The sequence below is a fragment of the Tachysurus fulvidraco genome, chromosome 5, assembly GCF_022655615.1.
Source record: "Tachysurus fulvidraco isolate hzauxx_2018 chromosome 5, HZAU_PFXX_2.0, whole genome shotgun sequence".
Lineage (NCBI taxonomy): Eukaryota > Metazoa > Chordata > Actinopteri > Siluriformes > Bagridae > Tachysurus > Tachysurus fulvidraco.
The window spans coordinates 11,454,322-11,477,722 of NC_062522.1; the positions used below are offsets into that span (position 1 = coordinate 11,454,322).

A 23,401-nucleotide genomic window follows, 5' to 3' on the forward strand; every position below is an offset into this window, starting at 1 on the left:
TACATGGGATAGAAAAGGATTTAAATTTTTGAATATAATGCAAAAAGAATGAATGACATCTGTAATATCATTTAAAGTAGGGAAAAGAATGAACGAATGAATGAAAAGAATGAATGAACGAAAGAATGTATGTTATCATGTCATCTAGAAAGAGATTTTTGTCCCATTCTATGTCCCATTTCTATGTTTTTCTGTTCAGACTTGCTCAGTCTTTCCCAAAGCCCATAGAGACAAAGCCTCTGCTCAGCCACAGAGAGACACCACCCTCCAGTACCCTGCAGCAGCGGGGTGAGAGACGTCCACTCAGTGACACATTCGACAGCTGGAATGATGCCCCCCACTATGACAATACAGGGTTCGTAGCAGAGGAGACACCAGTTGAGACTCCAGGCAGCAGTAGTGGGAACCCCATGCTAGGCACAAAGCCTCGTAGTGCCTCAACAGCGCATAGCCGACGGCCTCTCATGCGACAGGATCGCATCATGGGGGTCCCATTAGAGCTGGAGCAGACACCACACTCTTTCCGTACAACTCCTAATGCTGAAGTGCCTCCGCCCCCAAACCCCTGGCAGAACTGGACAAGGACTCCCAGCCCATTTGAAGATCGTACAGCATTCCCCTCCAAACTGGAAATTACCCCAGCAAACAGCCCCAACCCTGACCGCAAAGACTTTGAGCAGGAGATGGCCGAACTACCTGGCACTTTCCCCTCGTCGGGAGCCTGGGGATTCCTGGATTCCAGAGACTCAGGGACAGGGCAAGGTCAGCCTAATGTCTTTGCACATGTTCAGGGTCGTAATGAACCAAATAAGGGCAACACCATGGTCATAAGCAAGAGCTCTGAGAGAATTTCACCAATGATGAAGGAGGTAAAGTCAAAATTTAAGAAGTCTCAAAGCATAGATGAAATTGATATCGGATCATACAAGGTGTACAGTATTCCCATGGACACCTACAGCTCTAGCATAGAGAATCAGGGTAGTGTGGACAGAGCTGACCTCCCAGGACATCTTGAACAGAGCATGTCCAGGAGCCAGTCTGCTCCCATGCTGGATGATGACCTTGATTGCTATGGCACAAATAAATCTTTGCAGCAGCAGAAACCTGCTATCCCAAAAAAGGTTTATCAGTTTGACCAAAGTTTTAACCCTCAAGGAGCCATGGATGTGATGAAAGCAGAACGGCGGGTTCCTCCACCATTTCCGAACACTCCTGAATATGTGAATCAACCAGGCAAGACACTGCCAAAGGAACTTATTAGCCCAAGAGGCTACCGGGGCTATCAACCAATGGATCAAATGTTCTTTTCTCAGCCACCTGTCACTGATGATGCACTTCCTCAACAGTTTCCTGCACAGCCTCAACGGTCCCGTCCAGGTTTCCTACGGCGGGCAGATTCCCTGGTAAGTTCTACAGAGATGGCCCTGTTCCGCAGGGTAGCAGAAGCCCAGGAGCACCAAATGGCAGACCATTACAACAGACCCCAACAGCTTAAAGCCATGATGGATGCACAGAATAGCTTGGCCAACATGTCTGATTCCCAGTTCCACAAGAGGAATGGTAGGTATGAAGACGAATACTCATCTTATCAAGAACCTAAAAAGCCTATAATGGGAAACCCTACAAAAAGTCTGACACAGCGTCGCCCACTGTCTGCGCGGAGTTACAGTACAGAGACTTATGGGGCATCACAAGCTCGACCAGTGTCTGCACGCCCCACCATGGCTGCCCTGTTAGAGAAATTGCCTACGGATTATAATATGATAACATGCACTGAGAAGATCCCTGATGCAGACATGAAGATGAGGCCTGTTCCACAGAAACCAGAGGACATGACTTCCAAAATGCCAGTGGACTGGAGACAACAGCTCCTAAGGCACATAGAGGCAAAGCGGCTAGACCGGGTAAGTAAATCTTACTAGTAACTAACGTACATCTCTGACACGTGCCGATTATAATTTGGTCTTAAAAAATCAATGCTGAAATCGAAGCACAATGTAAGTGCAATAATATAATGAATATTTTGTGATATCTAACCAGCGATATGTTTTCAAAATGGTTGTCATGTTCACTCAAAGTTATTACATAGATCTTTTCCACCAGCATGTATTGGAAGCTGACAACTGGTGGCTACTGAGGTATCGAAACAGGTATAACTAGTCAAAAAAAAAAGAAGAATTAATTAAACAGGATATTTTAAACTGTGAATCCTCAAAAAAGTGAACTAAAAAGTTTGGCATAATAGTGGCATATGACCCAAATACTGCCATGTTTGCTAATACTCTAACACAAGATGGTAAAATACAACAAATAACCAAAACAAGTAGACAGATATTTTCTGTGTTGGGGTCTCAGTAAGTGTTCATGTATAGCATCATTATAATATACCCTATTTAAGATTACCCTATTCAGTGAATAGGAAGCCATTTGAAAAAATAGACTATTCACTGTTACGAATGACTTTTGTGCTATTCTAAACTGAAAAAAAAAACTATGATGTGTTTGCATACGTACCTCTTGGGCAGTCAATGGGGAAAAAACAATAGATAATATACAGAGCGTTGTGAAGTTCAACATAGGAGTAAACTAAGGATTCTCTATTTCTGTGAGCAGTCTACTAGTATATGCTGTTATCCATTAGTTATCCACTAATCTTATTCACACACTGTTGGTATTGTTAGTTTTATATAAATGTGTGTTTGTGTTTGTTGTGTTGGCAGTAATGATGTTTTGTATCGTTTTCTGTTGGTCAAGCTTCTCAACTCTGTTGCAGCTACGCAGTGTGTGTGGTGCAGTCGAGTGTAACCCTCCCTCCACCTCAGCAGCAGCCTTTGACTTTCTATGTGGCACACCCATTCATTCATGTCATGTGGTTGTTTCCCTCCAATCAGAGCGCTGTCCTTAAGCACAACACAGTAAACTTCGGCATGCTGTACTCTGGAGGCTATGCTGCACCGCATGCCAGCAGAAGCATGACAATAAACTTTTACAATAACACAAAGCATGAAAACCAAACAACTCAGTGGCTACCTCTACCAAATGTGAGTATATACAGTAAAAAGTACCATCAGCTCCATTTTAGTGGAGCATGAGGCCAGTTGTTTCATGAACATGCTAATAATATATTTTAAAATCAGCTTCTGCTTGAAAGAAACAGTATTTTAAAAAACAAAATTTTGAGATCTTTTAACAATACCTCAACTATTTTTATAAAATCAAAATCATGCGAAGGAATAAAACATGACAGGCTGTGCTCTTATAGGCAAAGAATCAATGATGGAATTGATTGTTTTCTAATAACAGCACACCCCTATGTGTTTTATTCCTCTTAAACCACAGCAGTTGTCAACGTGTGTTTATTAAAGAATGACACATCCCATATATCCCTATATCCATTTATAGTTACATTTAATAGTGAGGACTGTTCAAGAAACAGCTATAAACTGTCTCTTCCTCATGGGATTCCTGCCATTTTCTTAATGAGATGCTACAGGTAACCGCAAACAAACAAACAAACAAACAAATAAATAAATAAATAAATAACATTCATTCCTGAAGGCTTTCCTGTAATAGGAAACATACTAACACATACTGACATTTACAAAGTTGGGACTGGAGGCTAAGTTTATGTTCAATAACTGGCCTTCACTATACCAAGATCTGTAGATTTCTTTGTTAAATGAATGCTTTTAATTGTATTAATCAGATTTTGTGAATCATACAAGATCCTGACAATTAATTATTACTATAGAAATATTAGATCGAAATCATCATTGAATCACTGATGTAACATGGGGGATGTGGTAGCTCAGGGGTCAAAGTGTTGGACTACTGGGCAGAAGGTTGTAAGTTTGAATGCCAAACTGCCGCTACTGGGCTCCTGTGCAATCCCCTTATCCCTCAATTGCTCAGCTGTATAAATGAGATGTCACTCTGGATAATGTAGATATAAAGCTGCGATTAGCCTTGCAGCTGGCACTTTTGTCGAAGTTACTGTTATAAAAATTAATCAACACTTTCTGACCAATCAGATTTGACAGGGCTGTGGTATAATTGGGAATAATTCACTGTGAAATGTCATTCCTCATATTTCTCTGTTGAACACAAATCTAACACTTCATGTGTGAACGTTTTCAGACTAGACACTGTCTCAATGTTGTGTGAATATATTCAGGTGTCTGTGTTGCATGTGTCTCTGTGTTTGCTTTATTGACCTTCTGTTGCCTCTGTCACTCTGGCGGTCTACAAAAACACTGGCATACAGTATGATAATCTAAAAAGTTCACTTAGGTCATATGTAAACATCTTATATGTCTTTCACATGCTAGTAATATAATATCATCTTCCTTTAAGAAAAGACCACAAAAAAAGAATAGTTTAGAGAAATTTCTTGCAAATGAGCTTGTCTGTCATAATTTAAGGACCTTTACTCAGTCTAAGAGTAATTTACAAAGCATTTAGAGTAGTCCTTAATACAACCTCTATTTTACTAAGACTAAATCACAAATGTTTCTTAATGGCTGCTAGAAGTGTTTAACTGTAGCAGCAGTGTGGAGGTAGCACAACTCCACTACTTTCACACATACAGTTCTGCAGTGCAGATGAACTGCGAATATGATCTGATGAGTTGTATTATACAACAAACTGTAAATTCCACCTCCAGACACATCATTGCATAGTTCAATTAATTTTTATTTAGATGCCCACACATACAAAAACAAATTTATGATAGATGGTACAACCTGATACATATGAGTGTCATATGAAATGCTGGTCTAATTAAAATACTCTCATTTAAATATATAGAGGAAGATATGCATATGGAAATTAGACCGTTGTTTAAGCGTTGTTTAAGTTGTTATATGATATAAAGGCCTAACCATGCATAGATTTACTGAATAATCTCTTCACAGACTCCATTGCAACAGAGCAATATTTTAGATAATGGTCAAGAGATGGTCTCTCCCACCGCACAGTGGGCTCCCTACTCACTAGGACGAAGAGATGTACCTCCTGACAACACTATCATCAAAAAGGTATATTCTTTGCTTTTTTCACATAATAATATGACATGCGGTTGTTTGTTCTTTTTGTTTTCAAATGTGCTACACTTACCCTTATCATACATTGATGCCATAGCGGATATCTTCACCCCTGTCATCAAGGACATCTGAGGCAGCCCGTATTTTTACTCTGTTCTTGCACAGACATGATGGGAGCTGGAATATAACCAAATTGTGGACAGACTATTATTATAGAGTATTAGTAGAGTAACATGAGGAGCTTCTCGCCAGAGAGAATAAGGGCCTAGTGTGTTTGGATATTTTTGAAGATGATTTGAGTTTAGTTTTTTTTTTTTTTTTTTAATAGCAGCTTTTAAAAGCTCCTTGATTGAATGTCGGTGCATGTGTTATTCTACAATACCAGTCATCTTTTTTTGGGGGTGCAAAAGTGTGAAGGATTGTCTGAAAATCAGTTGCGTGGTTGAACCCGGCAATAGAAAACAAAACAAAAAAATGTCCCTCACTAAAAATAATCTAGTCCTGCTGTTTCTCATTATGAGTCCTAAGATGACATGCCATGTGTGTTTTTTGTCATTATATTTTTATCATTTCTACAAACAATATGTCTTCTAACTAATAATCTCTTCTTCTTTTGCGCTTCCTGCTTAACTGAAGCTGTTCAATCGCAGAATTGCATCTCAATCTATTCATGATTGCTGTGTTAATGTTTTGAAATGTCAGGGTTAATTGCTACTCTTGAGTCATTCATTCTTACTCTGCTGCATTCTTCCTCGGTCTCCTTAGCAACTAGTCTGTATATGTTTAAAGACTGTCACTCAGAGCTACTGAGCAAAATGGAATTGAATACAATGCATGTTGTTTGCGAATATGACAGACTGTATGTTCACACCTTGCTTGTTCGAGCTCCTGTGCCTGAAGTTTTTTTAGATCTCCTGAAATACGTTGAGTGAAAAGTGCTGCAGAGTGACAAAAATAGAAGAGAGTGCAATAAGATCTGCTAGTTTCAAGAACCCCTGAGGTTTATTCTAACTCAGTATTTTTCCACAAAATCAAAATAGACCTGAGGTTCATCAATCATAAACTTTCATGAAAAAAAAAATTGGTCTAATAGAAAATGAGCAGAATTAAATGAAAATGAGATCATGGAGTTGGTTTTCATGCTATTTGATCTGCCTTATTGTTGTAAATCAAATAACACTAATATCCAAACTTGTATATGTATATATTTACTAGGTAAACATACATTTCTTTCACAGGCTGTGGTTCATCATTCTCACCAACAGCAGGGCATGATGGGAAGCGGAGTCTCGGCACAGCACAGAGGACCCCAGCAGTATGATGGAGCTATGAATAAGGTGTCCATCCAGCAGTACCAGTCACCTCTGGCCATGGGTGTAACAAGCACCAGCCCCCGACCACAGAGCGCCCGCTGCTTCATCCAGACTAAAGGCCAGAAAAGCATGGATGGCTTTCCAGAACAGGTGCTAAGCCAGTTGTCTCATTCATACTCCAGAAGTGCAAATCTGATAGAGATTTTGGCTCGATTGGCTCTACTTGTATTGGTTTTATTAATTATTAATGCAGGGATAAAACTAATATAACTAAAATAATTAAAATCTCATCTAAAGTCCACTTTAGTGAAGTGTTATTAATCTATTAAGCAATTTCATAATATAGTTATTTCACTGCTTTCAATAATAAGCAGAAAGGAAGCTGAGATGGCGTATCTACAATCGACCATTAAAATGATGATTTATAATGCAACAAGTGATCATTTGATATAGTGGATGTTTGTTGATATTTGTTTCATATTTGTGTATTTTGTGGGTAATACCTTTAATCAGAAATATTAAAGTATTACCTATATGAGTCAATTTATCAATTTATTCCCAATTTATCCACACTTAGCAAACAAATTACTTGACAGTTGGCACCCAAAGCGCATATACAGCAATCCCATATTTTACATGCAAAATATTACTCATGGCAGGCTTTATTATTTTTGCAACCATTCCAATGCTCAATTATTTACATACTTGCTGCTTAGGCATACAGTGTATATGCTTATAATCCTGGCATAGACTATCGTGCTGTCTTGTTTTCTTATTTGTAGTTCTGTGTTCGGATTGAGAAAAACCCAGGCCTCGGGTTCAGCATCTCAGGGGGAATCAGTGGGCAGGGGAACCCTTTTAAACCCTCCGACATGGTAAGGCCTTCTTTCCTTCAGCTAGGCTGAGCGAACACAATTTAATGAATGGAAATTATTCTTGGTACACTATTCATGCATTTTATCCAGTGCTAACAAAATTACCACAAAGACTATCATTTAGTAAAGGAGACAAGATCTTGCTGTAGGGTTTCCATGGAAACATGAGCTACAGCACTGACGGACATTTCACCTCAGCAGCCTGTGCTACAAGTTAACCTATACATGGTTTAGAATCTTGTCAGTATTATCTGAAATTAATTTAGAACTTTATAACTAATTATAATAATCTGAAAATAAATAAGTAAATAAATAAAAATATACATAGTAATTGCCTAGCCCACCGGGTTTTTTTTTTTTTTTTTTTTTTTTTTTTTGCCACTTTATTTGTAATACGCAACATTTTATTGAATTAATGTGTGTATATCATGAAGATATTCTGATGTCTATTTGGTAATTGGAATTGATTATTTTGACTCCACAACTTGTAAAACTTTTGTTGTAAGTTAATCATCTTCGCTGTACTGAACGCACAGGGAATGTGTGAAGCCGGATTCGTTCTTCACCTGAATGAACGAAGTGATGTAATCTTTGGATGACTCGCAGTATGTTGTTTAGCAGGATGCATAATGTTAGGTCACACATCTGGTAAATGGCCGAATGCTTTATAATCTTTGCCTTAACATGTGCACACACTATCTATAAGCAAAACACAAATAGGTCTATCTATCTATCTATCTATCTATCTATCTATCTATCTATCTATCTATCTATCTATCTATCTATCTATCTATCTATCTATCTATCTATCTATCTATCTATCTATCTATCTATCTATCTATCTATCCTATAAGCTTGAGTAACATATACAGTATTCAGCATCATACAATCATATCAGTGTGAATATTGGCAAAGAACAAATCAATCCAGATTAAAAGGCAAAGATTCTAAACCATCACCACCGTGTGATTCCTAACCTCATATCATTTTGACTTATAGGGTATCTTTGTTACTAGGGTACAGCCTGATGGACCTGCCTCCAATGTTCTTCGACCAGGGGACAAAATTCTGAAGGTAACAATCTCCTTCATCACCACACATTGTCCAGTGAGGGTGTGACAGCACAAAAGCAAAAAGCTTTGCATGTGCCATTTTGTATCTGGAGTGTGTGTGTATGTGTGTGTGTGTGTGTGTGTGTGTGTGTGTGTGTGTGTGTGTGTGTGTGTGTGTGTGTGTGTGTGTGTGTGTGTGTGTGTGTGTGTGTGTGTGTGTGTGTGCTTGTGCGTGTGTGTGTGTGTATGTTGTGTTCACTGGGCATGGTCTTCCGTTATGACGTGTTAAACTTTTGACATTACTGGCCTGCCAGTTTTTAGAGGATGGCATTTGGTTGCTCCATCGTTTCAAGCTGCAGCGTGTCTCTTGTATTGCTGAGAATTTGGTTGTATTGGAAAGCTCTTTTTTATTTTCCAGTGATTGCAGGCATGAGCATTTTAGACACTTTAAAATGTGATGAAAATTAAAATGTTAAAAATATCTTTCAGTGGATTGATTCCTCACTTTGATTCCTTGTGTCCTCACTTTTACTCTTATCTTTCTAACTCTTCTTTTGAAACACAGATTGAATCTGGTCTTTTGTTTCAGTCTAAAATCCACAATAATATACTCTGAATTTTAAGCTTGTTCATTTTACTGAGCGAGTTCTTTGTCTTTTTTTTTTTTTTTACCTTAGCCATATTATTTAAGGATTTAAAATGAAAAGCCCTAGAGAGATAGATAGAGATAAAATAATGTTACATACCAGAGGATAAATGCAGAAACTGTAGTGAATATTAAGCCACCCGTTTTTAATGTTCCTTTCAAACTCTGTCATATATCAAACGTAAAAAGCCCATTTTTGTCTGCCTAAATAACTGTATAGGAGTGAAGGGCTCCAGCAGTTATTTGGTCTGTCTTTGATTATCCGTGTCAATATAAATGTGCGTCCTAAATGCATTAGGAGCATCTCATGGGCTTATCGTTAGCCTGCAGGACGCAGGTCCTGCTGAGCTCTCTCTTTCCACAGATCCACAGTTAGCTGAGGAACAGATCTCTCCAAAGACCAGCTTCTTTCCACCTTCTCTCCTTTACAGCATGACTTCTTCTTCTAGTTGTTTGCATCTCTCTGGTTGTTTTTTTTTTTTGCCTCTTCTCCTGACAGTGTGTGTCTCTTTATCCTCTCTGAGCTAGGCCTGTTCCCAGTATTCCTGTGCCACTCCGCCTCTTCCCACCCCAGCTCAATTCTCTCACTGCCCTCTATTCATCCTCTGCTTCATTCTTGCATTGCAGGCCAACGGACATAGTTTTTTACACATCGAACACCAAACGGCAGTGTCTCTTCTGAAGAGTTTCCCGAAAGCTGTGGACTTGATCATTTTAAGGGAGAGCACAATGTAAATAATTTTATAATGCTGACTTCTGGCTCAAAAGGAACACAGGACCTTGTACATCAAGTTTTTATCTAGGAACAATTTTGCCAATTGCTGGACCAATGGCAAATACTAGTGCCAAATGTACAATAGAGAACATATCGAATAATGTGACATATGGCTTACACACACAAATATATATATATATATACATATATATATATATATATATATATATATATATATATATATATGTATGTATATATATATATATATATGTATGTATATATATATATATATATATGTATGTATATATATATATATGTATGTATATGTGTGTGTGTGTGTTAAAATCTTACACTAATGTGAAATTACTTTCTATCTCTCAGCCTGTGGCTGTAGGTGGGTGTGTTTTTATGTTGCTTATTTATATGGCCTATTATTTTGTACCTATTTTTCCAAGCGGCTTTTCATTTCATCTCAGACTCGACGCATGAAAGCACATCTGCTTTTGAAGACATTTTATTCATCATAACACTGCCTCAACTCTGTAAATGCCTTGTGTAAATTTTTAGAACGTTACACGAGATAGTTTATCCTGCTGACCCTTGACTTCATTTCAATGATGTAAGCACACGTCTACTCCCGCAGTAGGGTAGTTGGGTGGGTTCTGGATTGTGTGTGGCTCATATATAGAGTTTTGCACAAATCAAAATGAAAAATCCAAAAGCAATAATATTGCTATTTGGTTTTTCTTGCACCGCCATCTGCTGGTTAGCATAATAATAATAATAATAATAATAATAATAATAATAATAATAATAATAATAATAATAATAGAGAGCAAGTCTTTTGCTTTAGATTCACACAGGGTGGAACCTCCTTTTTTATTTTTTTTGCCATGTTGTCAACATGAGCATATCCTAGTTTAAGTATAATTCATATTATTTTAAATCCATATGCAATCCGAATCCACCAGGTACAAAAATGTCAAAGTCAGATTTTAAGTTGTACAAAGGGTTTTACACTCAAGGCTTAGTTAATGTGCTGCTTTAAAGCCTGTTAATCACTTACTGATATAAATAAATGAATTCACAACATTATGTATTAGGTATCCATAAGAAGCTTTAATGTTTATAGCATGCTTTCACCTTTTTAAAGCTGTCTTATTAGGAAAAGCGCTGAGGGAGCTTTGTGTTTTTAAATTAAACATTTAGTTGCTTTACTTCACTAGAAGAATTTTTTTTATGTAAAAACATTGAAAGCTCATCATCATTTACCTTACAGATAGATCTGCCCTGCCCATGTCGATTATTGTATATAAATGTAGCATTAGAAAAACCCCAATCATATTTTACTTCTTTTTTTAAATACATTTAAATTTTATTTGAAATGTAATTATACAACCTGAAGTCTGGATAAAAACTGATGATAATGCTATATTGGGACAAAGCATTTGACAATGTGATTATTTTTACCAAATGTTTTAAGTAATTATTTATAATATATTGACATACTTAGCTTTGCTCAAATTGTGATTTTTTTTTATAAAGATATAAAAATCAGTATGGAAAAGAGTATTTAGATGATGAGAGAACACTTAATCAAATCAAACTTAAAACTATTTCTACAGTAATTGTGAATTTGTGTCAAACATGTATATGAATATACAAATGGTCATTTTTGTATGTGTTTTAAATCCTATTGAATATAAATGCTAATATATGGTACTATTCAGTCTAATTGCAGTATTGATGTACATAACTGTGAATGAAATCATTTAAATTAATTTATTCCTATAGATTGTGAATGTACTCAAAGCTTTCTGCAGTATGAAGACTTACTGGACTTGAATGCTGTTTCATTTTTTTGTGCAAAAAGTAATTCTATATAGAATAATACAATTATTCCATTTAGTTCAACAGATTTAGTGACAATTTATCATGCAGTTTATTTGCACAGGCAAGTTTACTCCTTCCTATTTTTTTCTGAATTAAAACATGTAATTGATGAAATATATATTCTGTGTCAAGAATGCATTTTGCAGATGCTATATGTACATATTTAAAATACATTTTAATAATAAAATCCAAAACAGAAAAAAAAAAATTCAAAGCTGTGCAGCAAATAACGGAGCCATTTTCGGCTTTGGGAGTACAGATTTTTTCAGTATCTAAGCGGTGTTTTGAATAATGTATGAAAGTCTTTATTGTACAAATAAAAAGTCACTATTGTTACTATCTGTCACTGCCTGTTTTCTTTTGCGGCATGAAAAAATGAAATGCTTAATGTTTCATATTGAACAATTTACACTAAAGTACAGTAACTAGTGTGAATAATCAATTTAATAAGAATGTTGGTTTTCTGGATACAATAATGAGTTACACAATGAATAATGAAATATGAAAAGATATTATTGGACAAAAGTCCCTGGTGGTCCAATGGCAGAATCCCAGACAGGGAACAATCCCAGCCACCGAGGGGTTTAGCTCTCGGTGCCGGTCTCAGATAAAACTGGAGGGTTCATGTGTCATGAATGGCAGCCAGCTTTAAACCTGTGCCAAAATCCAAATGTGCAGGTCATAATAAAGATGACAAGAGAGAAGAGTAAGAGGGTGTTCTAGATCACTGCAGAGATTCAAAAAAATATCATGTGATTTCTTGAAACCTTTTCCAAACTTTATGCCATATGACTTATATAAAACTCAGCTTTATGGCACAAAACTGTTGTCTTATCTGCAGTATTAGTCTGGTAGTGCTTTCATTATGTGGCAGTAGGGGGTAGCTGGGCCCTGTCAGACGTTACATTCATGTAGGAATGCGACTTCTCAGATACTCAAGAATTGCATCTGTTCCTCTAGCCACAATCGCAGCTCGAGGGTTACGGAAAGGATTCCCATCAAGCATCAGAGCCCTGAAATGGAGGAAAATGAAGCAAATACAATATTACACAAAGCTTCATACACCATACAGATAGGAGCACAGATTCTTTTTTCTGTTGTTCAGCTAAATTTAGTGATTCTAACTGTGCATCTGCTATTAAGACAGAAATGTGTTGAGCTCCACAGTCATTGTAGAACATCACAGTGTAAAAAACAATAATGTAACGAAAATGTGAATTAGCCCAAGAGTGTGCAATCTACAGCCAGTGAATACAGGAAAGAAAAGTTCCTAGATTGAACGCTAGGTGTCGCCTTCACATAACATTTAAAGTATACATAGTTCTTTCCTAAGAGATTTCATGTATGCTGGCTAAAAGGGATATTTTTTTCCAAGCTTACACACAGCTCGTTTGTGTAGATTTTTTTTTCTTTTGTACAAATAATATTGTAAAGTTAAGTGAATGAAATTGGTCATATTTTACACATGCTACCACACAGCATAAAGAAAAGTATACTGTATGAAAGTGTATTAGATTTCCATCGTAATCTTTAAGGAAATCACTGCATTTGCATATTCTTCATGGAAAAAAATAAAAATAAATAATAATTATATATTAATATAATAATATATATAATAATTAGTATTAATATAATAATATATAAGAGATTAATCTGTACAGTACATGGTGGACGTTCTAGTTTACTTTTACGCATCTTGATGTATTATAGTAAAAAATAATGTAATTAGTGATGTAATTATAAAAAACAGTGATGTATTATTCAAAAAAGTAACTTTATTAAATGCAGCTATGGAATTACTTAATTCGCTTATATCTGATTTGCTGTCTGTCTTTCTTCCCTTTTATGCTGTAGTTACCAGGATATCAAAGTGATGTAAAGCAGCCTGTGCAAACTAAATACAAAGGACAAAAAGACCATTTTTACATTCTTCTGAGAACTGTGAGAAGCCGAGCACTTTCAAGAATTCCACGCATTGTAGGAAGCAGTACTGATGATTTCCGTACCTCAGGCTGGTACAGTTACCCAGTTCTGGTGGCACCTGCATGATGTCATTGTTCTGCAGGTCCAGAGTAGACAATCTGTCCAGCAGCTTAAGCCGCACAGGATCGATGGCTCCAACTTGATTGTTGCTTATTAAAATTGTCTCTAGGGACAAGATGTGGTACAGCACATCTGGGAAACACTTAAATCTAAGGACGATAAAGCATATGAATAGGATTTGATCTACAAAACTGTTTGGACATGTTGTCCATCAGATGTGTTTATAGCAGGAAATCCAGGAATATGCGAACAGAGGAAATTTTAAACATTTTTAAAACTTACTTATTAAATGACAGTATGATGCTCCGCAGCTTGGTGAGAGCTTCCACCTCCACTGGTAGTGATGTCAACAGATTATTTCTACAGAGAAATCAGATTACATTGGTGAAATTAGTGCAGTTTGTTCTCATTAGTTCCAGCCGTGGCAGCATCTTTCAGACTGATCACAGCATTTTACCTCAAGTCTATGTGTACAAGCTGCTGTAGCATGCAAAATTCAAGAGGAATGGTGGACAGCTTATTAAATCCGAGATTAACGTCTGCAAGAGTGTCTCTCAGCTCCACAAGCCTGCAGAATGAAGAAACCTTTATTATACAGAGACGCACAACCAGTCTCCGGATTGTTGACTATTCTGTGAACTCGTTACCTTGGTGGTACAGCGGTCAGCTGGTTTTTGCTGAAGTTCACGTTAACAACAGGACTGTTACTGGCTGCATCAAACACATCATCAGGTATGGATGCTGCTTGTTTTTCACTAAGAATAATACGAGAAGAAATGTTAAGACAGTAACAGTAATTGATATAATGAACGTCTTTGGCCTTCTAGGAAAACGCACAGAATACTGACAAACAACCAAAAACTACCTTAGACACTTCTACTCTACAAACAACCATAACTATATGTTAACTATATGTTATATATAAAACCATGCAGAAATGGTTTTATTAACTTTATAAAGTTACGCAGGCTCTCTACACTGATCAAATAAAAATATCAGCTACAAAAATAATTTGTAGGTGTTTGAAAAATTTGATTAGTTTTAAAGGACAGTTGTTTTTTTATTTTGTTTTGTTTATTTACAAAGAATATGTGCTACTGGGAAAACAAGTAAAGTTCTCATAAGTCTCAAAGTGTTTTACTCTCTGTACACCACAGCAATTTGCCAACAGTAACAATTTTACATTTATTAATGAGTGACATTTCATAGTTTTAAATGCTTATTCTTACATTTATGGTCACATACAGTAGTACTGACTGTCTGTGAGATAAGTGGCATTATTATTCACAATACTGCAACTATGTGTGTCCTCACCGGTCTCTCTTCAAGTAAATAAGTCAAGATGGGAGAAAGAGGGAGAAAAAAACATTCCAAATTGCCATGTTAATGATTTATATTTCTCTCTGTTAACAAACAACACGATTTAAAGTCTATTTAGATTAAGATTTTCATTATGATTATTATGTCATACAAGTCCCTGTGAATGAGCTTTTACTATACTGTAGACGTGATAGTGTTCTAGAATAACACTTTAATAAGTATAAACCTGTGAGTTAACATTTATCTGTTAAATAGGAGGAGATTATGAGAAGATTGGTGCACCTGTAGTCTAAGGTCTTCAGTGTTTTGATGGCATGCACATTAATCTTGGCCTGGCTTGGGAGAGTCATCGCTGTCCTTAGCTCCTCTTTGGCATCTCCATCAGGCTGCTCTGTACATCATACAACATAACAAAACTGTGCCTAATTCTCCTCATGTGTATCGTGAGAAGTGGACTGTATTTTGTACCTTGTATTCGACTTCTAAGATATTTCAGGAGTTCACTGGTGCCTTTCTGAAAAACGGTAAAAACATCATATTAGGTATTTCACCACCAGACTCGACATTTTCTTTGTCTAAAAATGAGGAGAAAGCTCTAAATGTTGGAGCGATAATATGCTGAGAGCTCACAGTCAGAATATCTCTGCGGATGGTCCTCAGAGGATTGCCCTCCAGAGCCAGAGACTTCAGCTTAGGCAAAGTTCCAAGACCACAGGGAACACTGCACCACACGCATGAGAATAGAAAATGATTATAGGGTCAATAAACTAATCAAGGATATTAATAGAACGAGGTAAATATAGAAATGTCTTCACAACATTATTAAACCTTGTCTGACATTAGTGAGATTCTCAGTAGACATTCTATATGGGTTTACCATCTTCCTCTATAAAGTGTTAAGTCTTTATGTGCTCAGATTTACTGTATGCCAAGTGTCCTTTGTGTCCTTCCCCCACACCCTGATTACATCACATTCCCACTCACACCTTTTACTGGATGATCCCCATATTACCTGCCATGCTACACGTGTCCTCCATGCTATTGGTTGGATGGGTTTTTCCGGCGGGCATTTAAACCTTGTCCGCCTGCTTCCCAAGTCGCTGCTTAAGTCGTGTTTTGAAATACTGTGAGCTGTGGCTTGCTTTTCATTTAAATGCGTGTTTACATGCGTGCATGTAAATCCAGCCAAATAACAGTGCATTATGGGTGCTCTGTTTGGATTCTTCACCTGGCTTCATCATTCAGGCTTTATCACCATCTACCAAGGTGCAATGTAACATTTAAAGAGTCTACTGGATATTCTGCAGTGTCTTTAAGGACAACACTACAAAAAACTAAATGTTCTGACAGTGTAATATTACACTGTATAGTGAACAGTGCACAGTTTCGGACACAGTCTACATGTATAGCAATCATTTAGTGCATCATTTCTGAGATCTGCATGTGATTATTTACTACAGTCCAGTTACTATACATTTCCTTCTGTTCCGTTATGTGATTAATCAAATGAGCAACAATAAATAAATAGATTCTGAATAAAGTCAATCTGCTTTTTAAGTTGAGATGAATTGTGTGTTAAAAAAAAAAAGAGGGCACCTGCTAATATCATTGTTCGTGAGATCCAAGCGCTCCAGGCCCTGCAGTAGAGTTATTTCCTCAGGAAGAATCTTCACCTTGTTATCTCTCAACTCTAAAACACTCAGAGCACTCAAGTGTTTTAAATGATCTGCCTCCAGAACCTCAATCTGATTATTCCCACAGTGAAGCTCCTACAGAAAAACAAAACATAAAAGTGCAAAAACCTTTTTTAGATCATCCAAATATTAATGACACATAAAGGCATCAGCAGGGAATGTTTCATTTATGTGGTTCATGTGGCGTCTGAAAATGAAATGATTGGTTATAGAGATATTAAGTCAAGCGTGTTGACAATTTATCTTCAGTTTATTAAAATGTTTCTGATCAGCCTTTATGTTGTGTATGCTTAATAACCTCTTCACACCACTAGACAGAAAACAGCTTTAATCCATGCTACTGAAATACCTTGAGTGCTTTGCAGGAGGGCAGCTCCGGGAGGAAGCGCAGTTTGTTATGCCTCAAGTACAGCTGCTCCAGGGACGCCATCTGTGCTAGGACAGGCGGCACGCTCTGCAGCTGATTCCGTGAGCAGTCCAGCATTCGCAAATCTACAGAAGGAAAAGGCTTCCGAGATGTTTTCCCACAAAACATCAGCTAAACCAGGAACAATCTGACACTTACTCTTCATTCCGCTGATCACCGGCGGCAGGCTCGTCAGATTGTTGAAGGACAGATTCAGTTTTACGAGGTTGCTGAGGTCTGCCAGACTATCTGGTATCACCATTATTTTGTTGTTAGAAACATCCTATAATTTAAAAGGAAATTTGGAAAGTCAGTTAAAATTCAAGCATAGAGTATGACAGAAATACATAAGAAGAAATAAGTATGTAAGAATATTATTTGTCTGGAGAGAATTATTTACTATTAGATATGTGCACACACTGGGTAAGTGATTAATAAGATGACAATCAAAATAACAATTTGTCAGCTAGCTCCAATAATGAAGTTACAATAAAGTGTACAGAAATAGCAGAAAATATCTCTATATTTATAGTTTCAGGCAGTACAGACGTTGGTACTTAAAGTCTAAGAATTAAACTAATAATTAGACAATGATCTCCAAAAATCTTTTACTTTATATATGGCTTTGTGGAAGTCATTATCCTCTGCTATAGAACCATTTTTTAAATCCAAGTTTTTAATTGTTTTATTTTTTCCATTTTAAATACTCACAAGATCCTCTAAGTGGCGCAACTGGCCCAAATCTGCAGGCAGCTGTTCAAGCAGGTTCTGCTGCAGATGGAGACATCTCAGGTTTGTCAGGCTCCAAAGCTCCGTGGGCAGCTCTACCAACTTATTATGACTGAACAGAACAGCCATAATTAAAATAAAATAAAATAAAATAAATAATTACAAGCTGCACAAAACGTCCTCATAAGCATACCTCAGTATGAGTTTCTGTAACTGTTCCAGCTCACCAATAGACCCTGGCAGTGAAGTGAGTTGATTGTCATGAATCTAGAATATACCATTCACAACTGTTTAGTATCCATTCCCTTCACATACGCCTCGATCTGGTAAAAACACACGGTTTAAGTGTTCAACTCACATCTAAAACCACTAGTGCAGGCAGGAGTTTGATGTCCTCTGAGATTGTCTGGAGTTTGTTGGAGGAAAGCAGGAGTTTGGTGAGATCAGTTTGCTCCCACCATCGTTCAGAGGCACTGAAGGACACATTTTGTTTAGCTTCCTCTGGAGGGTCCACATTTATCCTCCACACACTCTGAGGAACTTAAATAAAGAGGAACTATATTTAATATATATTATATATATATATATATATATTTCTTCAGTTTGATAAACAATGTACTCTGTAATCAGTGAGACTGACCAGAATTAAGCACCTGATTGATTGATTGATTGATTGACTGGTAGTCAGACAGACAGACATAGGACAGACATTCAGACATACATACACATGCATGCATGCATGCTTACATACATACAGACAGACACACAGACATTCATGCATGCATGCATACATACAGACAGACAGAAAGACATGCAGGCAGACAGACAGACAGAGGTGGCCTGATGAGTAGAGGAGTGGACGGGTGAATGGAAAGATAGATGAATAAAGGAATTGTTAAGTTGTCTGGATGGATGTATAGATGTGATGTGGGCTTTGGTATCAGGCACCATTTCTACAATCATTGGCATAGTTTTTAATGGCCAGACAAACCTGATAACTTTTATTTGTTTTTAAGAAATTCACTGTCTGTTAGAAAGACAGAAATGCTTAAAATGAATCAGTTTTAAGGTCATCGGATCAACATTTAAACTGAAATTGTTATTCTCGATTTGACGGTTAAGTGACGCGTCACGACTTTAACCGACCAATCAGAGATCAGCCCCAGCTTGTGCACATTTCCGTACTATCTCTCAATTATTTACTTATTTTATTTCTCCGTACGGTGTATTTACCTTCGCTGAGACCGCGGCCAGACAGATTGAGTTGCCCGCTCTTTCTGGCGGTTTTCAGGAGTCCAGCCGGAACAGGACATTCCTGTGTGTCCTTCTTGAACCCAGCCCGAGGGTCAGCTACCGCTCCTCTCTTAAACCGAGACATGAAACACACTTATTTACAACCGAATAAAGACTCACACACCGCTAAAACAACACACTGCACCAAGTCAGTATCTGTGAAGCCAGAAACTACGCTCACTCTCCAGTGTATATATAATAAAAGTCTTAGCTCACAGCTCATATCAATGAAATGAGAGAAAATATTCACATTATCAGAATCAGAATCAGCTTTATTGCCAGGTTTTTACATGCGAGGAATTTGTTTTAGTGACATAATCTCCACAGTGTAACAGACTGACATATACAGTATAGACGAAATTGTATGTACACAATTTTTACAGGTATGAAATGTGCAGTTGAAATATACATATACAAATATAGGCAATTTGTATGTACAAATTTGCAAGTGTGAGAAATGTGCAATTGAAGTATACAATATATACAATTTGTATGTACACATGTGCAATTGTGAAATGTGCAATTGACGTAAACAGTAAACAGTAAACAGTATAGACAATATGTATGTATATATGTACAGACGTGCAAGTGTGAAATGTGCAATTAGGTGTGTGTTCCATGGTGTTAACTGTTCATCAGATGGATTGCATGAGGGAAACAACTGTTCCTATGTCTGGTCGTTCTGGTGCTCAGGGCTCTGTAGCGTCGACCAGATGGCAACAGTTCAAAGAGGGAGTGTTCAAAGAGGGTCCAGTGCATGGGCGTAAATTTCATTTAAAAGTAAGGGGGGACAATAAATATAAAATTTCTCATGAGCAATTTTTGAAGGGGGACACAAATAATACAGTCTAATTGTACTTATAAAGACATGTCCCCACAGTGAAAAACTTTGCTTTTATCATTATTATTGTAGCATGGAGACTGCGTCATTATGGTTGTTTTCAAAGTTTTTCTCAAGTTCAATGACAAAGCAGATTTTTCTTCAAAACTATTTATTGCGTTGTTTGTGCTAAAAATATATAAAATAAGTAATGTTTTGTAACAAAATCAATTGTTAAATAATCAATTAACAGTAACTGCTTTATATGTAAAAACTACAACAACAAAACATCTGCAATTTAAAGCAAACTTACATTAATGAATGGACACTAAACAAAAGTAGCAAATGTGTATTTCCTGATATCACTGGGCCCCACAACTCTTGGCATATGTTGTTTATGTTAAGGTTGTCGAGCTTGTCTTTGTGCACATTGCAGACTACCAGACTGTTAAGTCTGTCTTGGCCCATAGTAGCCCTTAGCCATGTCTTTAGTCTCCGCAATGCACTGAAGCTCCTCTCAGCTTCACATGAGGACACTGGAACCACCAACAAAATTCTGACAAGGACCTCAACTTGGTCAAACAACCCACGCACCTCCACTGGCATTCCCCTTAGGACCTCTGCTACCTCTCTACTGCTGCTACAGGAGAATTTCTGGTGAAAGAGAGGCAACTGTACTGCAAGAGTACCTCTGTGCAACTCGGGATACTTATCTACTGAATCAGTTAACAATCCAGTCAAAAGGACATTCTCTAAGCTTTGCAGCGACTTGAGACTGTCTTGGTTGAAACACTCACCAAACTGAACCTCCACACAATCCAATACTTTGAAGAACTCTGCCCTGTAATGGTCCACTGCTTTGCCAGCAAAATGCCTTGAATTTGCTGTCTCAAGTGTAAGACCCAACACAGTCTTACCTTTACTAAAGTGCTCAAATAAGCCACTGGCAGTTGAAGCTGTCCAAGATGCACTTTTTGCCATCTCTTCTAGACTAACAAGGACCCGCTCATACTGCCCTAGCACAGCTATTATAGCAGAATTACGCACAGTCCACCTGGTTGGACATAGAGGTTTTAGTGTGGTGATGGGTTCATTTTCAGAGGTAACTATGTTTTCAAAGATTCCCTTAAATTTTCCTGACTGGTTGAAAAGGATGCCCAACTGATGGACCAAAGAAAGGCAGTCCCGGATCATTGGGGAGACTGAGTAGCCAGCCTGTATGATTAAATTGACACAATGTGCCCCACAATGCACATAGAGGGCTAATGACTGCTGCTCCCTCACTATTGCCTGTGCACCACTGTACTTTCCTGCCATGTTGGACCCACCATCGTAACTTAGACATTGAAACTAAGACACGTAAAGCAAACATTGGCAGAATAAGCCTCAACAACACATCAGTAACCATTTTGGCAATGCCTTGGCCTGTTGTCTCTGATAAATTGTACAACCCAATAAACTCCTCATGTGGCATAAGGTCATGGTCCACATAGCGCAGACAGACACTTTCCTGCTCAATACCAGAAATATCCTGGGTGCCATCAACTATTACAGAAAACTGAACAAGGGCTTGAGACCTAATCTCACTTGCAATCCCTTGGATTATTGTATTGGCCATAATGTTCAGGATTTCATTCTGCGATTTAGGGCTTACATATGCAGTGGCACGATCTGTTAACCATTTCAATAAAACTGGATCATCCTCTTCTGCCCTAAGTCTTATGAGCTGATACAGATTCCCACTTTCTTCAGTATGGCCTCTTAAAGATTGTCCTTGCCTTGCCACATACTGAACAGAGCTAACAATTTTCCTGAAGCAATGTCTTGCCACCGCCTGCTGTTTATGCCGTGCACTAGATAACTGGGCGCTAATTGGGTGTGGCTGACGTGCAGTGACTGTCACATAATGTTGGTGGGCTTCAGAGGTCTGGTGTGATGTAAATTTTTCAATGGCTTTCTTCCAATTTATAAAGCCTGCACTAATGAAAGCAGTATCAGGTCTATGACCTAAAGAGGACTGGTTTGAAACACCTTTGCTGCAGTAAAAACATAAGACCCTTTTCACTGATGGACTGTAATGTAGCCATGGAAAGTCTTGATACCATTTCTCTTGAAATGTCAATGACTTATTTGAAAGTATTTGTTTTTCGATACACTGGGGAGGTGGTTGGTATGGCTTTGTGCAGGCACTGAGATCTAAACGAAAAACTGTGCTCCCTGTGCTGGTGCTGGCAATATCATCTCTTTGTTCTGCTGTCTCTGGCTCCCTCCCTGGTTCTGAACCTGCCCCTTCCTCTACTCTCACTGTCTCAGAACACACTGACTTCTGAAGCAGAAAAAATGCAGGAAAAGATGTTTTCCATACTCATAATAACTAACTTGTTTATATTACACTTGTTAAATTGACAGATCATACTGTAAATTGGTGAGCCTGTGATGTTCATCCGAAAACATTAAAGAAATTGTTCACCCCAGAAAAAACCTGTCATTATTCCTTCAATTAAAGCAAAACACACTTACCTGACACTGTACATCTGATTGACCCTGCTCTACCTGTCCCTCAATAATTTCTTTCTCCTTTGCCTGTAATTGATATTATGACATTAGTATTTTCATAAGCACCCATTCTTAAAACCAAATTGCCTTAATATGTGCACTTTTTGTACTTACTTGGCGTTTAGGTGCACTGAAAAATGATCTTATGTCCATTTTCCTTTTCTCCATCATTTTAGTCTATGACACTGCAAGGCAAGTTTATTTATACCGTAGCACATTTCATACACATGTGTTTTGTGGATCTGGAGAAGGCATTCGACTGTGTCCCTCGTGGTGACCTGTGGGGGGTGCTCTGGGAGAATGGGGTCCGGGGCCCTCTGTTAAGGGCTGTCCGGTCCCTATATGACCGGAGCAGGAGTTTGGTTCGCATTGTCGGCAGTAAGTCAGACTTGTTCCCAGTGCATGTTGGACTCCGGCAGAGCTGCCCTTTGTCACCGGTCCTGTTCATTACTTATATGGACAGGATTTCTAGGCGCAGTATGGGGCCGGAGGGGGTCCGGTTTGGGGACTACAGGATTTCGTCTCTGCTTTTTGCAGATGATGTTGTCCTGCTGGCTTCCTCAAACCAGGACCTTCAGCGTGCACTGGGACGGTTTGCAGCCGAGTGTGAAGCGGCGGGGATGAGTTTAAGTATCTTGGGGTCTCGTTTACGAGTGAGGGAAGGATGGAAGGTTGTGGTGAAGAAAGAGCTGAGCCACAAGACGAAGCTCTCTATTTACCGGTCGATCTACGTTCCTACCCTCACCTATGGTCATGAGCTTTGGGTCATGACCGAAAGGACGAGATCCCGGATACAGGCGGCCGAAATGAGTTTCCTCCGCAGGGTGGCTGGGCGCTCCCTTAGAGATAGGGTGAGGAGCTCGGTCACTCGGGAGGAGCTCAGAGTAGAGCCACTGCTCCTCCACATCGAGAGGAGCCAGCTGAGGTGGCTCGGGCATCTGTTTCGGATGCCTCCTGGACGCCTCCCTGGGGAGGTTTTCCGGGCATGGACAACCGGGAGGAGG

General features: G+C 38.2%; 2 protein-coding genes across 9 annotated transcripts in view; one reads left to right on the forward strand and one right to left on the reverse strand.

Annotated features, from left to right (window-relative positions):
- lrrc7 (leucine rich repeat containing 7) overlaps positions 1–9,823 on the forward strand; it is a 124,657-nt gene extending 114,834 nt beyond the window's left edge. For 5 of the 7 annotated variants that reach the window (XM_027147327.2, XM_047814281.1, XM_027147326.2 and 2 more), the window contains 7 exons: positions 200–1,904; positions 2,892–3,041; positions 4,914–5,036; positions 6,281–6,505; positions 7,138–7,230; positions 8,247–8,304; positions 9,556–9,587. In XM_027147327.2, the coding sequence (XP_027003128.1) occupies positions 200–1,904; positions 2,892–3,041; positions 4,914–5,036; positions 6,281–6,505; positions 7,138–7,230; positions 8,247–8,258 (2,308 nt within the window). In that variant the 3' untranslated portion in view covers positions 8,259–8,304; positions 9,556–9,587. Of the gene's footprint in view, positions 1–199; positions 1,905–2,891; positions 3,042–4,913; positions 5,037–6,280; positions 6,506–7,137; positions 7,231–8,229; positions 8,305–9,555 lie in introns of all 7 variants that reach the window. The other 2 variants (XM_027147331.2, XM_027147330.2) reach the window with 2 other exon arrangements.
- A 2,139-nt stretch (positions 9,824–11,962) lies between these two features.
- lrrc40 (leucine rich repeat containing 40) lies at positions 11,963–19,265 on the reverse strand. 2 transcript variants are annotated; one of them, XM_027147258.2, is made up of 15 exons: positions 18,962–19,265; positions 18,087–18,268; positions 17,922–17,995; positions 17,711–17,840; positions 17,159–17,282; positions 16,943–17,085; positions 16,496–16,668; positions 15,530–15,620; positions 15,368–15,413; positions 15,182–15,290; positions 14,227–14,334; positions 14,037–14,147; positions 13,862–13,939; positions 13,543–13,728; positions 11,963–12,549 (listed from the first exon to the last, which is right to left on the reverse strand). In XM_027147258.2, exons 1-15 carry the CDS (start codon positions 19,104–19,106, stop codon positions 12,444–12,446), a joined length of 1,806 nt encoding a protein of 601 aa, XP_027003059.1. In that variant the 5' UTR covers positions 19,107–19,265; the 3' UTR covers positions 11,963–12,443. The 2 variants fall into 2 exon arrangements, with proteins under 2 accessions (XP_027003059.1, XP_027003061.1); XM_027147260.2 differs by having other exon boundaries at positions 18,087–18,201; positions 18,962–19,263.
- Positions 19,266–23,401: the final 4,136 nt, after the last annotated feature.

Bases quoted from the DNA above. Each gene is read 5' to 3' on its own strand.
- lrrc40 (XM_027147258.2), bottom strand. From the start codon at position 19,106: ATGTCTCGGTTTAAGAGAGGAGCGGTAGCTGACCCTCGGGCTGGGTTC. The intron at 15,414-15,529 runs GTGAGCTCTCAG...ACCGTTTTTCAG, and splicing joins TCCGCAGAGATATTCTGACT to AAAGGCACCAGTGAACTCCT. The intron at 13,729-13,861 runs GTAAGTTTTAAA...TATCGTCCTTAG, and splicing joins ATCATACTGTCATTTAATAA to ATTTAAGTGTTTCCCAGATG.